Below are 21,109 nucleotides of genomic sequence, written 5' to 3'. Positions count from 1 at the left end.
TAAAGTTCAGCTGCCACGTAAATCACGTGACGGAGGTTAAGGACGGATGCAAATGCAGATGCGAGCTTTATTAGAGAAAGGCAGACAAATAAAATCGTGAAACAAAAGTGCTATCATTTAACGCTTCACTGAAATTGCGATCTAGAATTTAGAAAGTGTTGAGAGTTTTGCGGTGCAGTCTGCCATTTACTCTTAACGATGTAAATGTAAAGTAAGTCGATTAACTGATTTATCAGGTGCTGCGCATTCGATGAGGAGATGACGGGCAGCTCATTGGAATCTTTCTCTTTTTATTATTCAGACAACTCTTAGCACATACACACATCTGTTTCTGTAAAGAACGCTTGCATAGACAATAAATCCCAGTGAGGGCTGGCGCGCACACACACACACACACACACACACACACACATCTCTTCTTTCCCACATCAATAATGACATTCAGTCACTCTATTGCTTCCTATTTACTATAGTATTTACTATTGCTTGTATTTTGCCTGATAGCTGATTAGTCTTGTGGGGTGATTATTTTTGTGCTGCTTGGTTTCTTAGTGTTAAATTTTTCAAAATGTACAAAGATTTTCAATGTTTATTAAAGCTTGACTATCAAAAAGGAAGTCTAGTGTGTGTGATTAATTGGCATGACTCAGCATAATAACTCCACGAGAGCGTGTGACTGAACTGACTCTTGGGTGAAAGTGGTATTTTGATGTAAAGTGCAGTAGTAAACACTATTGATCCAGGTCTGTGTACTGTACAGTATGCCAAACAGGAAGGATGTTGAAATTCAGCCTTCCGGTAAATACAGTATATGGTACATGGCACATGGTTGTGCAGTGCGTGTTGAAGCTGAAGTCGATTGTATGCTTAATGAGATATCGAACAGCAGGAGAAGTGTAGCCCGTCCTTGCATTCAACAGTATAGCAACCGATGATTGACAGTTTCTCTCAATGATTGTGTTACCTCAGGGCAAGTAGTTCACACGTGTTTTTACAATTACATTTGTTTTCTGTTGCATAGAATTTACAGGCATAGGGTTACAAAAAAATCTAATAAAAACAAAAAAAAAATGGTCCATCATTAAGAAATATCCAGTAACACAACAATTAGTAATATACAACCCCAATTCGGAAAAAGTTGGGACAGGATGGAAAACGCTAATAAAAACAAAGAGGAGGGATTTGTAAATGTACTTTGACTTGTATTTAAACAAAAAAACATATAAAGACGAGGTATTTGATGTTTGACCTGATCAACTGCACAGTTTTTCACGCTGATTTTGAAATTGATGCATGCAACACGTTGCATGCAACCAAAAAAAGTTGTGACGGGGCAATTTAGGACTAATAGCGATGTGACGAGTTGAAATAAGAAGGTGATATGAAACAGGTGAGGTAATCATCTAATCATAGTATATAAGGAGCCTCTAAAAAAGGCCTAGTCCTTTAAGAGCAAGGATGGGTCAAGGCTCGCCAATCTGCCAACAGATCAGTCGGCGAATAATCCAACACTTTGAGAACAACATTCCCCAAAGACAAATCGGTAGGATTTTGGGCTTTTCACCTTCTACAGTGCACAATATAATTAAAAGATTCAAGGAATCCGGCCAAATCTCGGTGTGTAAAGGGCAAGAAAACCACTTCTGAATGCACGTGATCTCCGATCCCTCGGACGTCACTGTCTTAAAAACCGTCATGAGTCTGTAATGGATATCCTGACATGGGCTCGGGAATACTTTTGTAAACCTTTGTCAGTCAACACCATTCGCCACTGCATCCACAGATGCAAGTTAAGGCTTTAATATTCAAAGCAGAAGTCATACATCAACACTGTCCAGAAGTACCGCCCACTCCTCTGGGCTCGGTCTCATCTGAGGTGGACAGTAGCACAGTGGAATCGTGTTTTGTGGTCCGACGAATCGACATTTCAAATAGTTTTTGGACAAAACAGCCGTCGTGTTCAACGGGCCAAAATGGAAAAGGACCATCCAAGCTGTTATCAGCGTCAGGTTCAAAAGCCAGCATTCACAAAGTAAAACATTAAATAATGTCTTAATAATGTGTTCTCATTATAGTACAGGTTGAACTGAATTTGAACCTTTTTTTTTTTTTTTGCATTTTCAATACTGTCCCAACTTTTTTGGAATTTGGGTAGTAAAAATGATACTGCTTTTGGACCAAATATTAAAATGACCATTATTTTCCAATACTGACCATAAAATGGATCAATATGAAGGCTTAAACTTTGCATAATCCAGTTAAACATAACAAGGGGACAGAAATGCGAGGCTCAAGCCTCGGCAGTAACACAGATCTAAATCTGTGAAGTAACAGCAGAATTCCTTATTTAGGTTTTTTTTTGTCTTTTACAGTTACAGTGTTCAAAAGTGAGCAGCATCATCACCGTTCTTGCTCTTTGTAAGTTGTACATAGCATTGCACCGTCGGTCTTTTTCATAGTTAACGTTATTATCAGTATTATTGTTTTAACATACACACACTATATGGTATTGCTGGTTTCTCTTAAACCTACACAAATCTTAATCCACAGTTCAAAGGCCTTGGCTAACTCAGGGTTTTCCAGCCCCACCCCCAAGAGCACTTTATTTTCCCCCAGTATACCAACAACAATCATCAAGAAGATGTGGACTGTCTGGAAGGAAAGAGAACCAGTTTGGTAAGCACTGCTCTATCTAAAGGCATTGTATGCGTAATTAACAGTAGAATATACAGGAAGGTTAGGAGAAAATAGCATCATTGGTGTATATATATATATATATATATATATATATATATATATATATATATATATATATGTATATATTATTATTATTATTATTATTTTAAATAATCAAATGCAGCTATGTACCATTTTCATCCTCCATCACCAAAGTCAAAGCCAGCAGCCTTTCATAAGACCACTTGTTTCTTGCTAACGCTTACGACTTTAAGAAAAGGCACCAATACATCAAACGCCCTGAGATCTAAACTACAGCAAAAGCCACAGAACTTGCTGCTGATACCTGAGCACCAACAACCTATGACATTTCTAAAGCTTGAAATCTGGAAGCTTTGCAGGCTGTGAGCTCGCTCAGCATGCGATGGGTGCAGCGGCGCGGAGTGTCGATCGTGCGCTGCCAGAGAACATCTGTAGAGGGCGCTGCATGCTAAAGCGCCCTTCTACCCATGAGACACGTGCGTGTGGGTCATGGGACGGTGCGGTCACGGTAATCGGTCCGGGACAGGAGCTGCATCCGGTGTTTGAGACTTCACCTAAGACCAGAAGATATGTGTTAGAAGAGTAGCGTATTTACAGCTAACTAATCGCTAACACATGCAACGTAGTGATGGTTAAACAGATCATTAGTACATTCTGTACTCATTTATAGACAACGTTACTGCTCTACTCATAACAACAATTTACAAGCCAAGACTTTCAAACAGTAGCCAAATTATGTTACGACTGGTTTGGAATGGTGTGAAGGTGCGACCAACACGCAGACACACATGCACACTCCCAAAGGACAAACAGGTCCGGGGGCGTACCTCTAGCGACCCGGGAAGGAGTGAAGGAGGAAGACTGGGGAAAGGGAGAAGAAAAGGAGCAGCCTAAAGAGTTGATCCTGAGCTCGTTCTTCTGGAAGTACTCAAACGGAGAAAGAGAGACACAGGAGTGGAAGAACACAGAGTTGAAAGACTTGAAGAAAGCGACAGGACATAGGTCGTAGGTGTCTCCTTTTGTTCCTTTAATGATGAAATTTTCGAGCCGAGGGTTTACAGTTGTGGATGTACAGAATTGTAAATTGTTATTATTTTGTTTACAGATCTTTTTTTTTCTTTCATTTACATTGACATTTATTCGTTCAGCAGACGCTTTTATCCTTTTATCGCTTTTATCTTGCAAATGAGGAACTACGAGCCTAGCGATGTACTGTAGCAAGCGGAGAACAATACTATACAAGATTTTTAACTGAGTTCTAGAGAAGCAAAGTGCACATTTACTACCGCCCTTCAGAAGCTTCTTACATGTTTCCCTGAAGACAAAGTAATAAATTTACACTGACAATCCTGTTCAAAAGTTTACCCCCCCCCCCCCCCCCCCCCGAATCTTAATTTATCATGTTGCCTTCTTGAGCATCGGTGAATGTTTGCACCTTTTGTAATAGTCGTGTACGAGTCCCTCAGTCGTCCTCAGTGTGAAAAGATGGATCTCAGCATCATATAGACACTGTTGGAAAGGGGTCAAATATGCAGAAGATGCTTGAAAAGCAGAGAATGTGCAGGACCTGGAGGATTTTTCTGAAGAACAGTGTACAGTTTAACTGCTCAGGACAAACAAGGGACTCGTGAACAACTCTCACAAACGTGCTGAGACCTTCAACAAAGTGTTTAGAGTTGGGCTTCAAACAGCACCTTCTCCCACCACAACTAAAGGGTCCTTTGGATCCTGCCCATGAAGGAAAGGGGTTACCACCAGGACACTCTTCTACATTTTTGGTGCAATTTTCTACCTTTGGAACAGTGGAGGCTCAGTGGTTAAGGTTCTGGGTTACTGATTAGAAGTAAGGTCAGGGGTTCAAGCTGTTATTGTTGGACCCTTGCTCCAGGGCTGCCATATCACGGTATCCCCAACTTCGTAACAAGCTATGCAAAGATTTGCAAAGAAAATAAATTTCACTGTACTGTAAAGTATATATGGCAAATAAAGGCATTCTTCTTCATCACGCATTGGGCTGGTCTGATGAGTGAAAACATCATTCATCACACCAGTGGGTCCTGACAATTACATAGTAACCGGCATTTTTTGACATTTTTGGCTCTGCTTGTGATGTGATAGGTTGTGACTGTGTGCCAGCTACAGTGAAGGTGCGACAGATTGGACTCACCTCAAGGTTTGTGCGAGCTTTTCTCAACACGTCTCGTGTCCTAGACACTGAGAAGAGACAAAGTGATTCTACTGAATAGGGCTTTATGACAAAGAACCAGAGCTGAGAAGTCACTCGAACACTGTAGTACATGCAACATTAGTAACAAATTTCTCTTCAGTGAACATATAAAGAAGAAGGGGGTGTGGTCATGGCTTACGCTGGCTGACGATGAAGTGTTCCATGCTGTCTGTGGTGTGGTTGGAGTTTCTCAGGCTCTCAAACGTATCTCTTAGAGTCTGTTCCTGTTCAGCAACTTTGTGCCTCAGAGAGACAACTTCTTCTCTCAAACTCTGCTCCTACACACACACACACACACACACAGTAAATACACAAAACACACACACACACACACACACACACACACATCTGTGCTTTCTCCAGTGCTTAGTTTGTGCACAGAGGATCATGAGATGCAGTCTTGCACTAAAGGCCACACTGTGTCAGGTGTGTGTAGTGTCTCAGCCCTGCTCTCTGTTGACTTCCTGCCTTCTAACCTTTTGAAGCTGTGGTGTTGTGGTCTCAGCGCAAGGGAGAGCAGCCCTCCAGAACATTTTGAGGACAGAACCTGCCTCCTCCAGAATCTGCTTTAAGGTCTTGGTGCTGGTCAGAAGGTTCTTTACACAGTCCTAAACAGAGAGCAGCAGGAACAACTTGAACAAACATTAAAGGAGCAGTTTGTCATTTCAGAAAAAAAACAACATCTCACTACTTCTGTTGAACCTACAGCACATAGTGTAAGGAAAAGAAGCAGAATTGATCAGCTCTATTCCGCCAGATCATTTTCAGACCGGAAAAATGGAAACCAAAGCCTGAATTGATGATACTACACAAGTACATATTTTTATTTTGTACATAATGACAAGCCATGGGCTGCGTCCGAAAACGCATACTTACTGTATCTCGCCTACTATATAGTAGGTAAGTACGCGGTTTGGGATGCAGCCGTGCTCTCTTGTTTGTCGTCAAACGGTTGAGCACTGCCGTGTGTGTACGTGTCCTGTCGCAGAATGCGGTGAAAACTCCCACACGACGTTAATAGTGTGATTAAGGTGTGTACATGTCTGTAATGCACTTCCATAATTCGACTAAAACAGGAGTACTCCACATGTCTTAATTCCATTTGTGTTTACTCCGCGTGTGACTTTAATCGGATTAAGGTCATCAGTAATTGCTGTTTACATGCTAGTTTCTTAATCAGAGTATCGTCTTAATCGGGTTAATATCGGATTATTGTTGTCCATGTAAACGTACTGACTGTGACTGATTCAAGAGTTCAACAGCCCTGAAGCTCCTCTGCCTCAGTTCAAAAGACATAAAAGTCACCAAAATCTGCCTTCCTAAACCACTCCATGCAGAAAAGCAACCCATGAAACTCACTCTCTCACTCAGTAACTCAGTAACACCCTGGATGGGACACCAGTCTATCACAGGGCACCACACACACACGCACACATGCACACACGCACACACACACACACACACACAAACTCGCAGCCAGTCCAACTACTGGCATGTTTTTGAGAGGTGGGACGAAACCCGCAGAACCTGACGGAACCCCACAAGACATATGGAGAACATGGAGAGAAACTCCACACAGACAGTAACCCACACACAAGATCGAACCTGGAACCCTGGAGCTGTGAGGCAACAAATCTGCGTGGTGCCACTGTGCCGCACCACCCAAGTATACAGTGGTGATTGAAAGTTTGTGAACCCTTTCGAATTTTCTATATTTCTCCATAAAAATGACCTAAAACATCATCAGGTTTTCACACAGGTCCGAAAAGTAGATAAAGAGAACCCAATTAAACAAACGAGTTTAAACAAGAATATTATACTCGGTCATTTATTTATTGAGGAAAATGAATAAAACACGGAGCTCACTCACACCTGATTGTCATCCCAATGACTGAAAGCACCTGACTGTATTTGAATTTCACCTTCACATTAAACTGCCAATCCTAGAGGGTTCACACACTTTTACCACTCACAGATATGTAATACTGTATAATATTTTTCGTCTCATTTGATTAATTGTGTTCCCTTTGTCTCATTTTAGACCTTGTGTGAAACTCTGATGATGTTTTAGGTTATGCAAATATATAGAAAATTCGAAAGGGTTCGCAAACTTTCAAGCACCACTGAACATCCAGTTCCCCTTGGATAGCCAGCTTTCTGACTGACCTCATGCAGGTTGATTTCCATGCTGGACTGCAGTGCCGCCTCCATCTTGGAGATGAGCACTTTGCCCGCCAGGAGCTGCTGCTGCAGGGTGCTGAAGTCGTCCCAGTGGCCCACAACATGACGCCCTGTCCTGCAGGCGAACGAGCCATCTGGGACTTCACCCTTGTGACCACCTGTACAGGGGTTTGGTACGAAAGATAACACTCAGTACTTCCCTCAACATATTCTCACGTCCTTATCAGAATCAGCTTTCGTTTACTGTAAATACTGTGTCTTTAAAATATTATGATTCAGGATTTGACAGGTCTATATGCAGCCGAACTCCAGAAAGTTCAGGTTAATTAAGATTTGGTGCTTTATATGGTACATGTTTCATGACGAAAGCGCTAACCACTCACCGGTAACAGAGGACTGAAGCTGAGCAGAGACGGGCAAGGCTGGATTTAAGAGTCCTGTGTCCCGCACAGGAGGAGAGCGAGGCGAGTCTATAACAATCAAAACAATACCGTACACATGCTGTTCACAAATGCTAACTGAAAATCACAAGCTAATTATTTGACATGATCCGGTCTGAATGTGATCTCGCCCTGCCGTTGAGTATGATTTTTGGGAATACCATAATAAATGTCCTGTTTCCTCTCATTCATACATTGATTCATTCATTCATGTTCTTGGATCGGGAGATTAAGCCAGGAACACTGGGACGGGACACCAGGCGATCGCAGAGCACCATGCAAATGCACGTTTACACCTAGGGGCAATTTAACACAGCCGATCCACCTACATGCATGGAGGGAAACTGGAGAACCTGGAGGAAACCCACATGGATAAGCTGCATACAGACAGTAAGCCGAGCTCAGGATTACTGTGGCATTACGCCTTGGTTTAAAAGTCACTAGTAAGTTTGGAAAAAAGAAAACAGAGTATGGAAAATGATTTGTGTTTCCAGACTATTGCCCCTATTCTGTTGTTTAAAATATAAAATGGGGAATCTCTAAAATTAAATTGATCATTCGAGTGTTTCTCATGGTGTTGGGAGCAGGCAGCCAGTACAGCCAAAAGGTCAGTGCGAGACTGGATCTTCGGAAGGGACGGTCTGCTGTGATTGGTTGTTACGTTGGTTGTTAGGGAGCGGTTGCCAACACAGTCCAGCATCCCCCCAAACAAAAAGTAGGCCGTGACTAAACACCTGCGTTGGAGTGTGGACTGAATGGCCACGATGACTAAATGCAAGCTTTCCGAGGGTTTATATTTGGATTGACAAGGATTTCAAATGGGAAAAGAGAGCTAGATGCAAACTTTGTGTAAAATCTCTTGACACCTCCAACACGATGAGGCGGCATTTGTAAGCTGTATACACGGGAAAAAACACCATCGTCTGGTCACAGCATCCTCCATACCCAAAGTCATGAAGTCTAGAAAGCCGACCAAATGAAGCAATCACTGCAGTACTACTGTACACTGAGATTATGAGTTGAATGCAGGGGTCTGTTAGCTGCCTATATAGTGTCAGTGAGTAAGCTAACAGCCATTGCTAGTGGGAACCACTGACGCTGTGTATCAGAGGTGAATATATGCAGGTTATAAAGCGTTTTAGGTTTCTACTCATCATGTGATTAGTTTGAGAGAACCAATGCATGCGCTGAGAGAAAACGAACGTTTACAGATGACTGTACTATATTAAACTACTCAATATAATGCTGAGAATAATGTCAAATAATGGTATATGGATGAATATTTGGAGGACTTGAATGGAGTAATAATGCCTGATAATAAATCATTTCATCAGTAAATGTATAGCATAGTGAGCATTATTATACTGGATAGCATATCCTGCCGTTATTTTGAAAATCAAAATCATGTAATCAGTGACAATATTCTTTTAAAACTTATAATATGAATTTAAAATATTTAAATGAGTGCAGTGAGTGAAAGTGTGAAAGCATATCAAACATAATGGCGCAATCAGGATCCAAGTTGTAGATAATGAGCGCAGGATATTCGTACGGTTTACCTTCACTGTCATTTTGGGTGGTTCCATGCAAGCTCTGGTGCAGCTGCAAATCACACCGAAGAGCATGCGCGAGTCGTCTGCTCTCACTCAGCTGCTGCTGGAGAACGTTCACTTCGTGCTCGAGCCTGAATACACCAACACACACCCAGCACAACATCAGTGGCTTTGCATTTGCATCACTAGAACCAAAAAAAAAAACATCTTGCGTCTTGTGCTAATATGGCTGCAACGTCACACTGCCGTACCTGTTAGTATTCTCCTGACTGATCTGTTTGTCCTGCTTCAGCTGCAGAACCACCTGTGTCTGCTCTTGCGTCTGCGCTTGCAGCTGCCTGAACTGCCCCGCCCACTTCTCCGCATCCAGCTCCGCCTGCTTCAGCCTGGTGTGCTCTAATAAGACGGCATCCCGTAACTGCTCTGCCTGCTTCCTGCCATCTTCAGAAGAACAGAAGAACATCTACAGGTCAGATATAACGTCACTGAAATGCAGACGCAGCACTTAAACACAACGGGAAAATTGAATTCGACGTGAAACAAGCCTCTTTGTTTGTGCTAATAAAATGATCAAGAAAATTCAATAATAGCCTCAATATCAAAGAAGTGCTCTTCTGTGGTGTTCAGGACGTGTTAATCATGAGTCAGATGTATGTGCTGTAACTGCTGCGTGCGATGTGTACTGCACCTCTGCTCGCCTGCTGGAGCTGACTCTGGAGAGCCTGATTCTCCTCCTTAAGGACTCGAACCTCATTAGATAGCTGACTGACGGAGTCTAGTCCTTGTATGTAGATGTTTGTCGGAGCACCTAATAAGTCATAAACATAAAAACCCCGAAACATAACATTCTGTGAAGCTTAAGTACGGGTGGAAAATCAATTTATCTATACATCTATTAACTAGCTTTAATTTCCTGATATTTACATCTGGATGTGTTAAAGACCTTAGAACATGGTAGCTTTGGCAACAGACCACCCATTTTTTAGGTGAGCAAACGTATTGGTCCATTTAAAGGCTTAAAGTAAATAACACTGTATTTGGTTGCATTTTCCTTGCTTGCAATAGCTACATCAAGCTAGCAAGCCACTGACATCACCAAACTGTTGCATTATTTGTTTGTGATGCTTTTCCAAACTTGTACTTCAGCTTCTTCTTAGTTGTTGTTTGTTTTGGGGGGTTTCTCCCTTCAGTGTCCTCTTCAGGAGGTGAAATGCTGCTGAACTGGGTTAAGGTCTGGTGATTGTTACTGCTGATGAGTGGTTTGCATCTTGTCTTATGGCCTCTATATTTCTAGTCTTCTTCAAACTGTGGATTGTGAGACCTTCACCCCTGTCCTGTGGAGGTTAATGGTGATGTCACTGACTGTTGTTTTGGGGGTTTTCTTCACAGCTCTCACAATGTTTCTGTCACCAACTGCTGTTGTTTTCCGGTCTGGTTTGGTTGTTAGTACACATCAGAGGTTTCTTTCTTTTTCAGGACATTCCGAATTGTTGTATTGGTTATGCCCAATGCTTGTTCAATGGGTCTGACACATTCTCCCTTTTTTCTCAGCTTCAAAATGGCTTGCTTTTCTCCCAGAGACAGCTCTCTGATCTTCATGTTGGTTTATCCTTTTTAACAACAAATGCTTCACAGTTGAAGTTGAAGCCTAAAACCAAGAGTAGACGTTCAGAGCTATTAATTGTTTAAACAATCAATCTAACAGGGTCACACCTGGGTAACAAGAAACACCTGTCAGTCACATGTTCCAATATTTTTGATCACTTGAAAAAAAAATGTGTGGGCTTCGAACAAAAGGTGCCATATTCCAAGTTCTGTTTAACACATCTTGAAAACAAAAGAATTGGCTTTGCTGTTCCAGTACTTTCGGAGGGGACTGTAAACCTATATCTACTCTTCAGAGTTCCCACAAGGAGAGAGACAATAAACATATTTCTTTTGTTTTTTATGTAATTTGTTTAACGTTTGCACTAGGGCTGTAACACAATGCCATGATGTGTATCTGTATCTGTATCTGTTTAGCGTTCCATATATTCAAATCGTGAACTGTATTCAGATTGAAACTGGATAGTTTACTGGATAACTGAACTGTGAAAGTTGCTGAATTAATCAAATTCAGTCCCGGAGGTGTGCATTGTCTCCGTTCTCAGTGTGAGAAAAACGTTTCACGGACCTTACAGCTATGATGGAGTTCATTCATGAATGGAGTCATATTTATGTATTTTAATACTGAATGACATCCCATAGATTTTTGATTTGTGATTTCAGCATTGTATGTTATAGATACAAAGACTGTCAGCCAGTAGAGCTGGACATAATACTGCTAATCAAGAAAATAACTCACAGATATGTAATATTGTACAATATTTTTTGTCTCATTTGATTAATTGGGTTCTCTTTGTCTACTTTTAGGTCTTGTGTGAAACTCTGATGATGTTTTAGGTCATATTTATGCAGATATATAGAAAATTCGAAAGGGTTGATAAACTTTCAAGCACCACTGAACATCCAGTTCCTCCTGGATAGCCAGCTTTCTGACTGACCTCATGCAGGTCAGAATCTTACAGCGGTCAGAAAGTGTCTGAATTGTGTGTAAGTCTGTAGTTACGTGCTGAGGTGTGCAATTTCAGTATTAACTCCTCGCATCTACATATAGCTCAATGATGGTGTTACTTACTCTCTACAGATCCAGTAATCAAAGATAGCTTATAGGTAATAAATGTTAATGAATAGTGTATTAATGTTAATTAATAACAATGTGAAGAACCATGATATTATTAATATAAATGTAAACCAATTCAAATTGATTATCATTTCTTTGCTTGTCTGAAACAGACTGCAGTATGAGGTACTGTTGATCGTTAATGTGATCCTCAGACCTCCATCTTGTATCTTGGAGTCTAGTCTCTCCGCCAGCTGCTGTCTTAGACGTTCGTTGGTCTGGATGGAATCTTCAAGACGTCGATGGAGACCGCGAATCTCCCTCAGGTGCACCTCCATCAAGTCTGCTCCTGTGACACGCCATTGGAAAACAAGAACCAGGATCAGAACAGCCATGCTGACATGTTATGGGACGGTTTTAAAAATGCAAATCTACAGTATATACATTCGTGTATCGATATAATGTACAGGTTTTCCACAGAGTCTCTTTTACCTGTGTGACGTGCGCCAGAGTGGTAACCCGATGAGCTTGAGGAAACATCATTATAAGCACTTTCTCGCTTTTGCTGAGCCCCATATGTCATGTTCGGGCTAGCATGAAGGCCTGCAAAAGGAGGTTGCTGAAAGGCTTGCTGGGATGGAAGGTGAAAGTCAGTGCGATCAGTCTGGTGGAAAACACCTGGCAGGGGTTTGACCTGAGCTCCACTAAAACCTGCATGAAGAGAACAAAGGGGAAATGAGGACATTTTCAAGTGACAATAGCAATCGTTAACAGAAGGATACATATATATATATATATATATATATATATATATATATATATATATATATATATATATATATATATATATATATATATATATAAACGTGATTAATGGTTATAAAGACACTACCACAGGTCTAAAAACTGGCACAACCGTGAGTTGTAAGAGATCATTAGTCAGTGCAGTGTGTCAGGAGCTTTTCTCTATTCAATCAGAAGTGTGAATCATAGCCTTTATTGACTTGCAACGGTAGGATTTCATTTAATCATATTAGTCATGAGGTGTAAGTAACATGAAAAATTGCAAATAATTGACCACCCTAAATTATTATTTTATTCCGGACTACCCAGAGACAGCTCTCTGATCTTCATGTCGGTTTATCCTTTTTAACAACAAATGCTTCACAGTTGAAACTGAAGGCTAAAACCAAGAGTAGACGTTCAGAGCTTTTTACTGTTTAAACAATCAGTCTAACAGGACACACCTGGGAAACAAGAAACACCTGTCAGTCACATGTTCCAATATTTTTGCTCACCTACAAATTGTGTGGTCTGATACAAAATGTGTTGTGTTCTGTGTCGTTTAACACGTCTACATATAAATACAAGGAAATGAAAGCTGAAATTCGAAACTCTCTTCTCATATCCATATTTTGATCTCAAACCCTTCAGTCTACAGTACAGCAAAACGGATGATTTTTGTTCTTGCCGTTCCAATAGTTTTGGAGGGGACTGTGTAAGACTGCTGTAAGATTTGAACGTTTTATTATGTTAGTAACAAACAGATCTATGACGTAAGTGAATAAAACCCAAAGGGATCTTCCTTATAAAAGAGCTTTGTTCCTCTTAAAACGTTTCCACCGTCGTTGTGATTGTTGTCATGATCTGCATCGCAAATCCAAACGTCTGACCTTACATTCAACAGTAGTTACTAATCTAGAAAATCCAGAAGACCCAGTACACAAAACAGACCTTTCGGTGGGTTTAAAGGTGACGTAAGAGTCTTTTAAAATGTAAACACTAACTGTTAAAGGAAAACCGGTTCATGTTAGTGCTCAATGATGGTCTAGAATAGTGCATAAGTATGTGATCAGGGAAATTGATCCACTTGCTTACTTGAAAACTATGCGAACGCAGCGTGTCAGGATAATGAAAAAGAACACATACCCCTATTCGTCTAAATGTGGCTTGTCTGAATGTGACTACCAGTGACATTTCAAAATATTAGCACCCAAAATCTGTCTTTCCTATTTCCAATATTAATGACTAAAATGAATTAATGAAACAAAAGAGGAGATTCTCTCAGGACCCCCATTGGTAAATCAGATGACCCTAATTTGGTCTGAATTCATTTATGAGCATGGAATCGTTATACACAATGCAAAATATGAACGAAAATTTCAAACACGCCATGCTGACTTGTTAAAGTAAATAAAAGAGTTGATATACACACATTCCTGTTTACTTAAGAATTGTTCATTTGCTAGACAGGAAGCTGCTTGATTGACAGACATGGGTGTGCTAGGTTATGAAAAGATTATTTCAGTGCAACGATAGTGACATTAACCTTATAGGGCAGGCAGGTCTATGTTAATGAATGACACACATATACACACACACACACACACACACGCACACACACATACACATACACATAAACACACAGATGCTCACTGTTCGCTAACTGCCTCTGTAGCCTCTGCAGCTCCTGGTGCACCTCTGCCAGAGAGAAGCCCCCTGTGGTTCTAGAACGGGGTCTTGGGTGTTGTGTTTGGGGGTCAAATGGTGGAAAAACCATCTGAGCAGAGAGACATTGGGGGCTCTGGGGTAGAGGGGCACACCTGAGTTCTGTGGAAAGGGAGGGGGCCAAGAACGTATAGGTCAAACTTCTCTCCTGTAGGAGGAGGATGTGCTGATCCCAACCTCCCAGAAGAACAGAAAAACACTGCTATGGTGGAAACTACGGACTTCCCCAGAGAACGGGTTGCAATATTCCACTGAATCTCCTGTTGTTCTTTCTCTTGTGTCCTACCTGTCTGTATTTGGCCATCTATGAGCCTGTGAGGGGTGCAGTGCATGCTGGAGGACTGGTGGCTGTGTGAAGAAGTGATGGACGGCGGGTTGGATGGATACGGACGTGACGGCGTAGGCCGAAGAGAGTCTAAAGGAGATGATGAGGGCGAGATAAGATGGAAAAGTGATCATGTTTAGGATTATACATATAATCTTTATTTAGCCAGGAAATCTTGACTGAAATGAATGATATCCTTTAGAGGACTCTCCTGGCCTATAGGCTACCGCAGCGGTTCCCAAAATGTTTTGCACAAACAACCTTAAATAGACATTATAGACACTTCTGCCTTAAAATATGAGACTGAAATGAGTTTTAAATGATAGTCACCTCATTCAATCCCAAGACATCTATATGTAGAGACATTTTAAGGGGCAGCTGTGGCTCAGTGGGTCATCCACTAATCCCACATACTGAAGTGTCCTTGAGCAAAACACTGAGACCTAAGTTGCTCCCAATGGCAGGCTAGCACCTTGCATGACAGCACTGTTATAAGTGCAGACCATTTACCATTTGAACATTTTTAAGTTCAGAGGTATTTTCCTGTTTGGGATCAACCTGAATCTTCCTGTTATCAGCATTCAAATCCAGATTTATGTCATGAAAGTTACCAAAGTGAAATCGGTTGTTGACACAGGGCTCAATACTGAGGCGACATCCACGTTAATCTGGATCAATTTCAAAACGCATCTTTTTCTCTACATTTTTGTGAACTTTCCTTTACTTTCACACTATCCGTTGTTACCCAGATGAGGACGAGGTCCCTTCTGAGTCCGGTTCCTCTCAATGTTTCTTCCTCATATCATCTTAGGGAGTTTTTCCTCGCCACCGTCGCCACCAGCTCGCTCAATAGGTATAAATTCACACACTTAAAATCTGTATCCTGTGTTCATATGTTTCTGTAAAGCTGCTTTTAAACAATGTCCATTGTTAAAACCGCTATACAAATCAAATTGAATTGAATTGAATTGAATTAATGCAGAAGTAGCCTGAGTGGGAGGAAAATTATAGACAATTGTAGAAATTTATATAAAAATAAATATATCAAGGTTACATTTGGTATTTTAAAACCAGTAGACGTGGACCCAGAATCACTGGAGTGCACCCTTGAAACTGGAAGAACATTTGAAGGATGGGCTGGAGGACTTAGGAACCCTTTACTCATCATCATCATCATCATTGTCAAGGGCTTTATCCTGGTCAGGGTCAGGGGAAATCTGGAGCCTTTCCCAGGAACACTGGGTGCAAGGCAGGAATACACCCTAGATGGGGTGCCGTGTACACACACGTTCATACTGAAGAATCACCAATTCACCTACTGCAAGTTTTTTTTATATATACTTGTTTGTTTTTTTCCAGGATACAGGAGGAAACCCATGCAAAACTTACAGCACAATGACCTGAGGTCAGGATCAGACCTGGGACACTGAAGCCATGAAGTAGCAACACTACCTGCCTCAACACCATAGCATCCAAAACCAACACTTAATTCCAACTTTCCTCACTTTTGAGTGTGTTATATGTGTACATTATAAGAATAAATTCAGTTGCACATATTGTGTTTGTGTCGATGTTCTGTCACACACTATTTTTGTGTGTGTATGTGTTTGAATAGCGTACCATCAGCTACTTCCTCTTCCCCAAACTCACTGACAGTGTCCAGTTCTGAGCACAAGTCCAGGTCTTCATTGGTGGAACCCTGTTCATCCATGACACAGGATGCATGCTCCAACTGGTCAGCATCTCCTGATAGGGAGTGGGTACTGGTGGGTGTATCTGCACGGGACTGCTGCTGCTGCTCAAGTTTGGAGCGCAGTGACTCAATGAGCTTGTCTTTCTGCTGCAGCTCCTTACTTAACCTGTGGAGAAGAACACATCACCAGTAAACACAACTACAAAGCAAGAGACATCAAATGAATTTGACTATAGAGTCAGCGCCCTTGCAATATAGCTTTGCACAACCATTTACATTCTACATTCCCAGAACTCATCAGTGAAGGAGATTAGAGGAGATCTATTAAAATCTATCTTAATCTATTGAATTCATTGTGGCTCTCATGAAAAGCGTCACTCCATTAAAACATGCATAATCACTACACAAATATCACTACACTGACTTCGGTAGTGAAGCCAACGTACTTCGCTGTAGCTGTTTTGAATTAAATGAAATGTAACAAAGCTTTATTACTAAATATAATGGCACATGTCTGCTTTCCTTCATTCTAACTTTGGACTATGAGCTCATTCAGAGCTGGAGTAATTCACACTCATTGTCCTATGATTAAAAGGTTTGATCCAGTCTGTTTGGTTCAGTCTGTTTGGTCCAGTCTGTTTGGTCCAGTCTGTTTGGTCCAGCCTGTTTGGTCCAGTCTGTTTGGTCCAGCCTGTTTGGTCCAGCCTGTTTGGTTCAACCTCTTTGGTCCAGCCCTTTTGGTTTAATCTGTTTGGAATGTTTTTTTGTTTGTTTGTTTTTTTGTTTGATTACCTCTTTGTATTGTTATTGCAAAACCACCAGTTTTTTCATTATTATTATTTTACTTGGTTTAACCACGATGGCCATCTTTGTGTCATGGCACACAACAAATTCAGGTTATACAGCTGTTACGGAAATCTCAATATCTCTTCTCAGGATGCTCCTAGCTCCTTGGAACAACAGCTGATCTCTAGAGTACATTACAAGGTACATATATAATCATTTTTGTTCCTTAGGCTTAGAAATTAAGTCCAAATGTAATGTTCAAGTATTCTCACAGTTTCACATTTAGCGTCAATTTATAACGGGAAAGGTTCAAGTTAAGTATTGGACCATTACTCTGTTATTCTTACACTCATACATACAGTCAATTCAGAAGAGAAAAATCATTATACAAAATAAATACAATACAAAAACCTGTTTTCTTTATTACCTTTTATAATATTACTTTTACTTTATATTACTTTAAAAACTATTAAGCAGTACATTTGTTTTATTTTTTATTTTTTTAACTGAAGCACTTAATAAAAAACAATGAAACTCTTTCAGACAAAAATCACTCACACTGTGAATACAATAAAGTGTTTATATAATAAAATCAATCCTACAGGATCGGCTATCCGATGTGTTTTCTCCGATATCCAATCCACAATTTGTTTTGGTTCAGTGCCATCGCTAGGGTATTCTCTTATAAACATTTTTAATTAGTTGTTATTAATAAGTTATTGACACCCCTAGAGAATAGTAGATTTGAACTACTCTCAGTTTTTCAGACTATGACCTGTTTTCTTTGGACATAAATGTGAGATGTTAAAATCCGCTTGTTATCCGTTACAGCTTTTAGTACAAAAGAGACAAATGGTTGTTGACGTGCACAAATCAGATAATGCATATAATAATAATAATAATAATAATAATAATAATAATTAAACAGTTAAAGGGGAAGAAAGAAGCTATGAGTTATTATTCTTTCCTGGCGATATTTCACCAAATTATTATTATTATTATTATTATTATTATTAGTAGTAGTAGTAGTAGTAGTAGTAGTAGTAGTAATAACAGTGGGGTTCCAATAATTTTTAAAGCATCATTTTGCAAAAGAAAAATTGCACTAGTTGAGAAAACATTGCTAAAATAAAACTACACACAAACTTTATACCTTTAAAATCAAAATATATCACAATATCACTTTTTATTGCATGTGTTATTCATGTTATACATTCATTTTTTTCACAAAGTGTGCGAATAATTCATGAGCTCACCGTGTGGGCGCACACACACACACACACACACACACACACACACACAAAATATCCCACCCTACTCCCATCTACAAACTTTCAATTAAGTGTACTTTCTCCTATTTCTCTTACTTCTCTATGTGCTGCTGCTGCGCCCTCCTCTCTCTCTCCACCTGCTTTCTGAGCAGTACCAGCTCCCGCTCCTGCACCCGCCTCTCCCACAGAGAGAAGGAGAAGAGTGAGTTGCGGTACAGCGGGCTGCTCTTAGACAGCATGGATCTCCAGAGTGGAGCCATGGTGCCCTGGCCCAGCTGTCTGCCTGCGCACCCTTGTGTCCGGGATACAACGTGGCCATGGTCTCCTGGTCCGGGCTCAAGTGACTCAACCATTAGACGATGGAAACACGCAGAACAGGAAGTCTGGTGCTGGGGCTGTGTGACGCTGATTAGCTGTTGATTAGCTGAACACCAAGCGGAGAATGAGCGTCCCTTCCTTTCTTTTGTTCCCAGACAAGCAGCACAAGATTCCCAGATTATGCACAATGATGTTTGGGCTTCATTTATATCCAGGAAAGGATGTACAGTCTATACTTGATTTTTGTTTAAACCTCCAGTCCTAAGGATTTAGTTGATTGTTCATCCTTTAGATAACACGTCCGAGCAGAGGAAGATGTTCCTAAATGGCTCTTCTTAAAACAGAACATCATTCCCCATGAACTCTTAAACACCACAAACGTCTTGCATGAAGAATGTGTGTGTTTTTGTGTGTCCATGTGTGGCTTTAGGATTGGCTGGTCCCAGTGCAGAAGCAGAGCGCTATAGTGAAAGGAGAAAAATGATCTGTTTAAACCCTGATGAACCGTCAAACTCAACTGAACCTCAAACTCCAAACATGGGCCAAGAAGCTTTTATGAAGTTCTTACAGACTCCTTCGCTAAAGAAAATTATTTCAGCCTTGCTGCTCCTTGTAGTAGCGACAGCTGGAATCCCAGACTGTTAGAAGTACATACAAAATATAACCAAAAAGAAGGACAAGAAAGAGATCCACTTGCTCGCCAGAATAATCCTGATACTCTGTATTCACTCATCTGGCCATTATGCAATGCAGTTGCTCTCTTCTTTTCTCTCTCTCTCTCTCTCTCTCTCTCTCTCTCTCTCTCTCTCTCTCTCTCTCTCTCTCTGGTTTAGCTGCCTCTGACCTATTTCACTCTCTCGTGAGGTTTAATAATCTAACCTGATTAGTGCTTAAGTCAACAGACCGTCCTAATCCCAGAAGAGTGTGTGTAACTGTAGCAGCAAACGTGCGGCAAAATGGTCTCGAAGGGGACACAAAAGCACCACACAAAAAAAGGACATAAAACCAATGCAAATAACAGACTCCACCTAAACGAACGCTCTGGCACTGAAATATGACGTCCATCCACACATCTGGCTCAACATCTGTCCTATAATGCTTTTGATCTCTCTGTGCTTCTCATTTAACTTCTCGTTTCATTTCCCAGAGTGCAAAGCATAACCTTAACTCAGCTATCGGCTGAAGTCGGACACATAAGCAAGCAGTCTGTAGAATGTAACTTCAACCTGAAGGCATCAAAGAAAGAAAGGAAAAAAAAGAAAAGAAAATGCTCAGGAGTCTAATACTTTATCTAAGAATCCACTGTGCTCTTGTTGTTTGTGTGGAAGTCCTGTATCTTGCTTGGTTGGTGTGCCAAATTTGTGCACAGAGCAAATGAGATCAGCAGCCACCCGCACGCCAACAATCCCAGCTCTGATTGATGATGCAGAACCAGCCCAGGCAGTAGATCTCACACACACACGCACACACACACACAATGTGAATCTCAGCTGATGCTGAGATATGGAGGAGTTTAATGATTTGTGTCATGGCTCCAAAGACCAGAGTCCACAGAGAACCAGCTGAGCCAGCATAGTAGAAGCACAGCACTGACATGTTCATCTCATGCATCTGTTTCATTCAGAAGAACGTCACTTACGCCCTCCTTCACTCTCTCTCTACTACACAAACCTACACCGACACACACACACACACACACACACACACACACACACACACACACACACACACACCAAAAAACAAAAAAACGTAGCAAGCCCTACAGAGCTCACCACCTCCATGTGTCTATGCCATACATGATACAAGATGCATGGCTGGGGAAATAGAGGTCATCTGTCCCTGGGGTTCTGACACTGCTGCCAAGGCAACTAGACAAGATGGGAGGGGTCAGGAGCAAAGAATTAGCCAATAAAGTAGCTCATCCCTATAACACAACCTTTAGCTGTGCCCGGAGTTGCATCAGTGGTCACATTACGGAGATACATCACTGTTGGCATGAAATCAGTAGAGAAGTAAGGAGAGTAAAAGAGACCAACATACAGTATGTTTCAGCAGCATTAAACAAGTCCATTGTGCAGTGTTCAAATAATGTGGACAGTGGTGGTGGTGGCTCAGTGGTTAAAGGCTCTGGGTTACTGATCAGAAGGTCAGGAGTTCAAGCCGCATAACTGCCAACCTACCACTGTTGGGCCCTTGAGCAAGGCCCTTAACCCTCAATTGCTCAGATGTATAAATGAGATAAATGTAAGTCGCTCTGGATAAGGGTGTCTGCCAAAAAGTCATAAATGTAAATGTAATATAGAGATTATACCTTTGAAATGGCAGACAGTGCAAAGATGACCAAAAACAACTCAAAATTTTGAATTCTAAGGAGAATTTGACAGGCATTTTATTAGATTTGATACAAGATCTCTTATAAAGAATGCT

General features: G+C 41.0%; 1 protein-coding gene across 11 annotated transcripts in view; it reads right to left on the bottom strand.

Moving 5' to 3' along the window:
- Positions 1–273: 273 nt before the first annotated feature.
- Positions 274–21,109, bottom strand: part of pde4dip (phosphodiesterase 4D interacting protein) — an 87,162-nt gene continuing 66,326 nt past the window's right edge. For 6 of the 11 annotated variants that reach the window (XM_053675751.1, XM_053675749.1, XM_053675750.1 and 3 more), the window contains 15 exons: positions 16,235–16,473; positions 14,576–14,704; positions 14,218–14,391; positions 12,274–12,492; positions 11,999–12,130; positions 9,808–9,927; positions 9,371–9,560; positions 9,126–9,250; positions 7,510–7,596; positions 7,112–7,284; positions 5,422–5,553; positions 5,085–5,223; positions 4,886–4,932; positions 3,546–3,636; positions 274–3,272 (listed from right to left, as the gene is read on the bottom strand). In XM_053675751.1, the coding sequence (XP_053531726.1) occupies positions 3,091–3,272; positions 3,546–3,636; positions 4,886–4,932; positions 5,085–5,223; positions 5,422–5,553; positions 7,112–7,284; positions 7,510–7,596; positions 9,126–9,250; positions 9,371–9,560; positions 9,808–9,927; positions 11,999–12,130; positions 12,274–12,492; positions 14,218–14,391; positions 14,576–14,704; positions 16,235–16,473 (2,179 nt within the window). In that variant the 3' untranslated portion in view covers positions 274–3,090. Of the gene's footprint in view, positions 3,273–3,545; positions 3,744–4,885; positions 4,933–5,084; positions 5,224–5,421; positions 5,554–7,111; positions 7,285–7,509; positions 7,597–9,125; positions 9,251–9,370; positions 9,561–9,807; positions 9,928–11,998; positions 12,131–12,273; positions 12,493–14,217; positions 14,392–14,575; positions 14,705–16,234; positions 16,474–21,109 lie in introns of those variants that run through there. The other 5 variants (XR_008393445.1, XM_053675746.1, XM_053675747.1 and 2 more) reach the window with 5 other exon arrangements.

The sequence above is a fragment of the Ictalurus punctatus genome, chromosome 25, assembly GCF_001660625.3.
Source record: "Ictalurus punctatus breed USDA103 chromosome 25, Coco_2.0, whole genome shotgun sequence".
In the NCBI taxonomy this organism is placed as follows: domain Eukaryota; kingdom Metazoa; phylum Chordata; class Actinopteri; order Siluriformes; family Ictaluridae; genus Ictalurus; species Ictalurus punctatus.
This window is presented reverse-complemented; position numbering and strand designations above follow the sequence as displayed.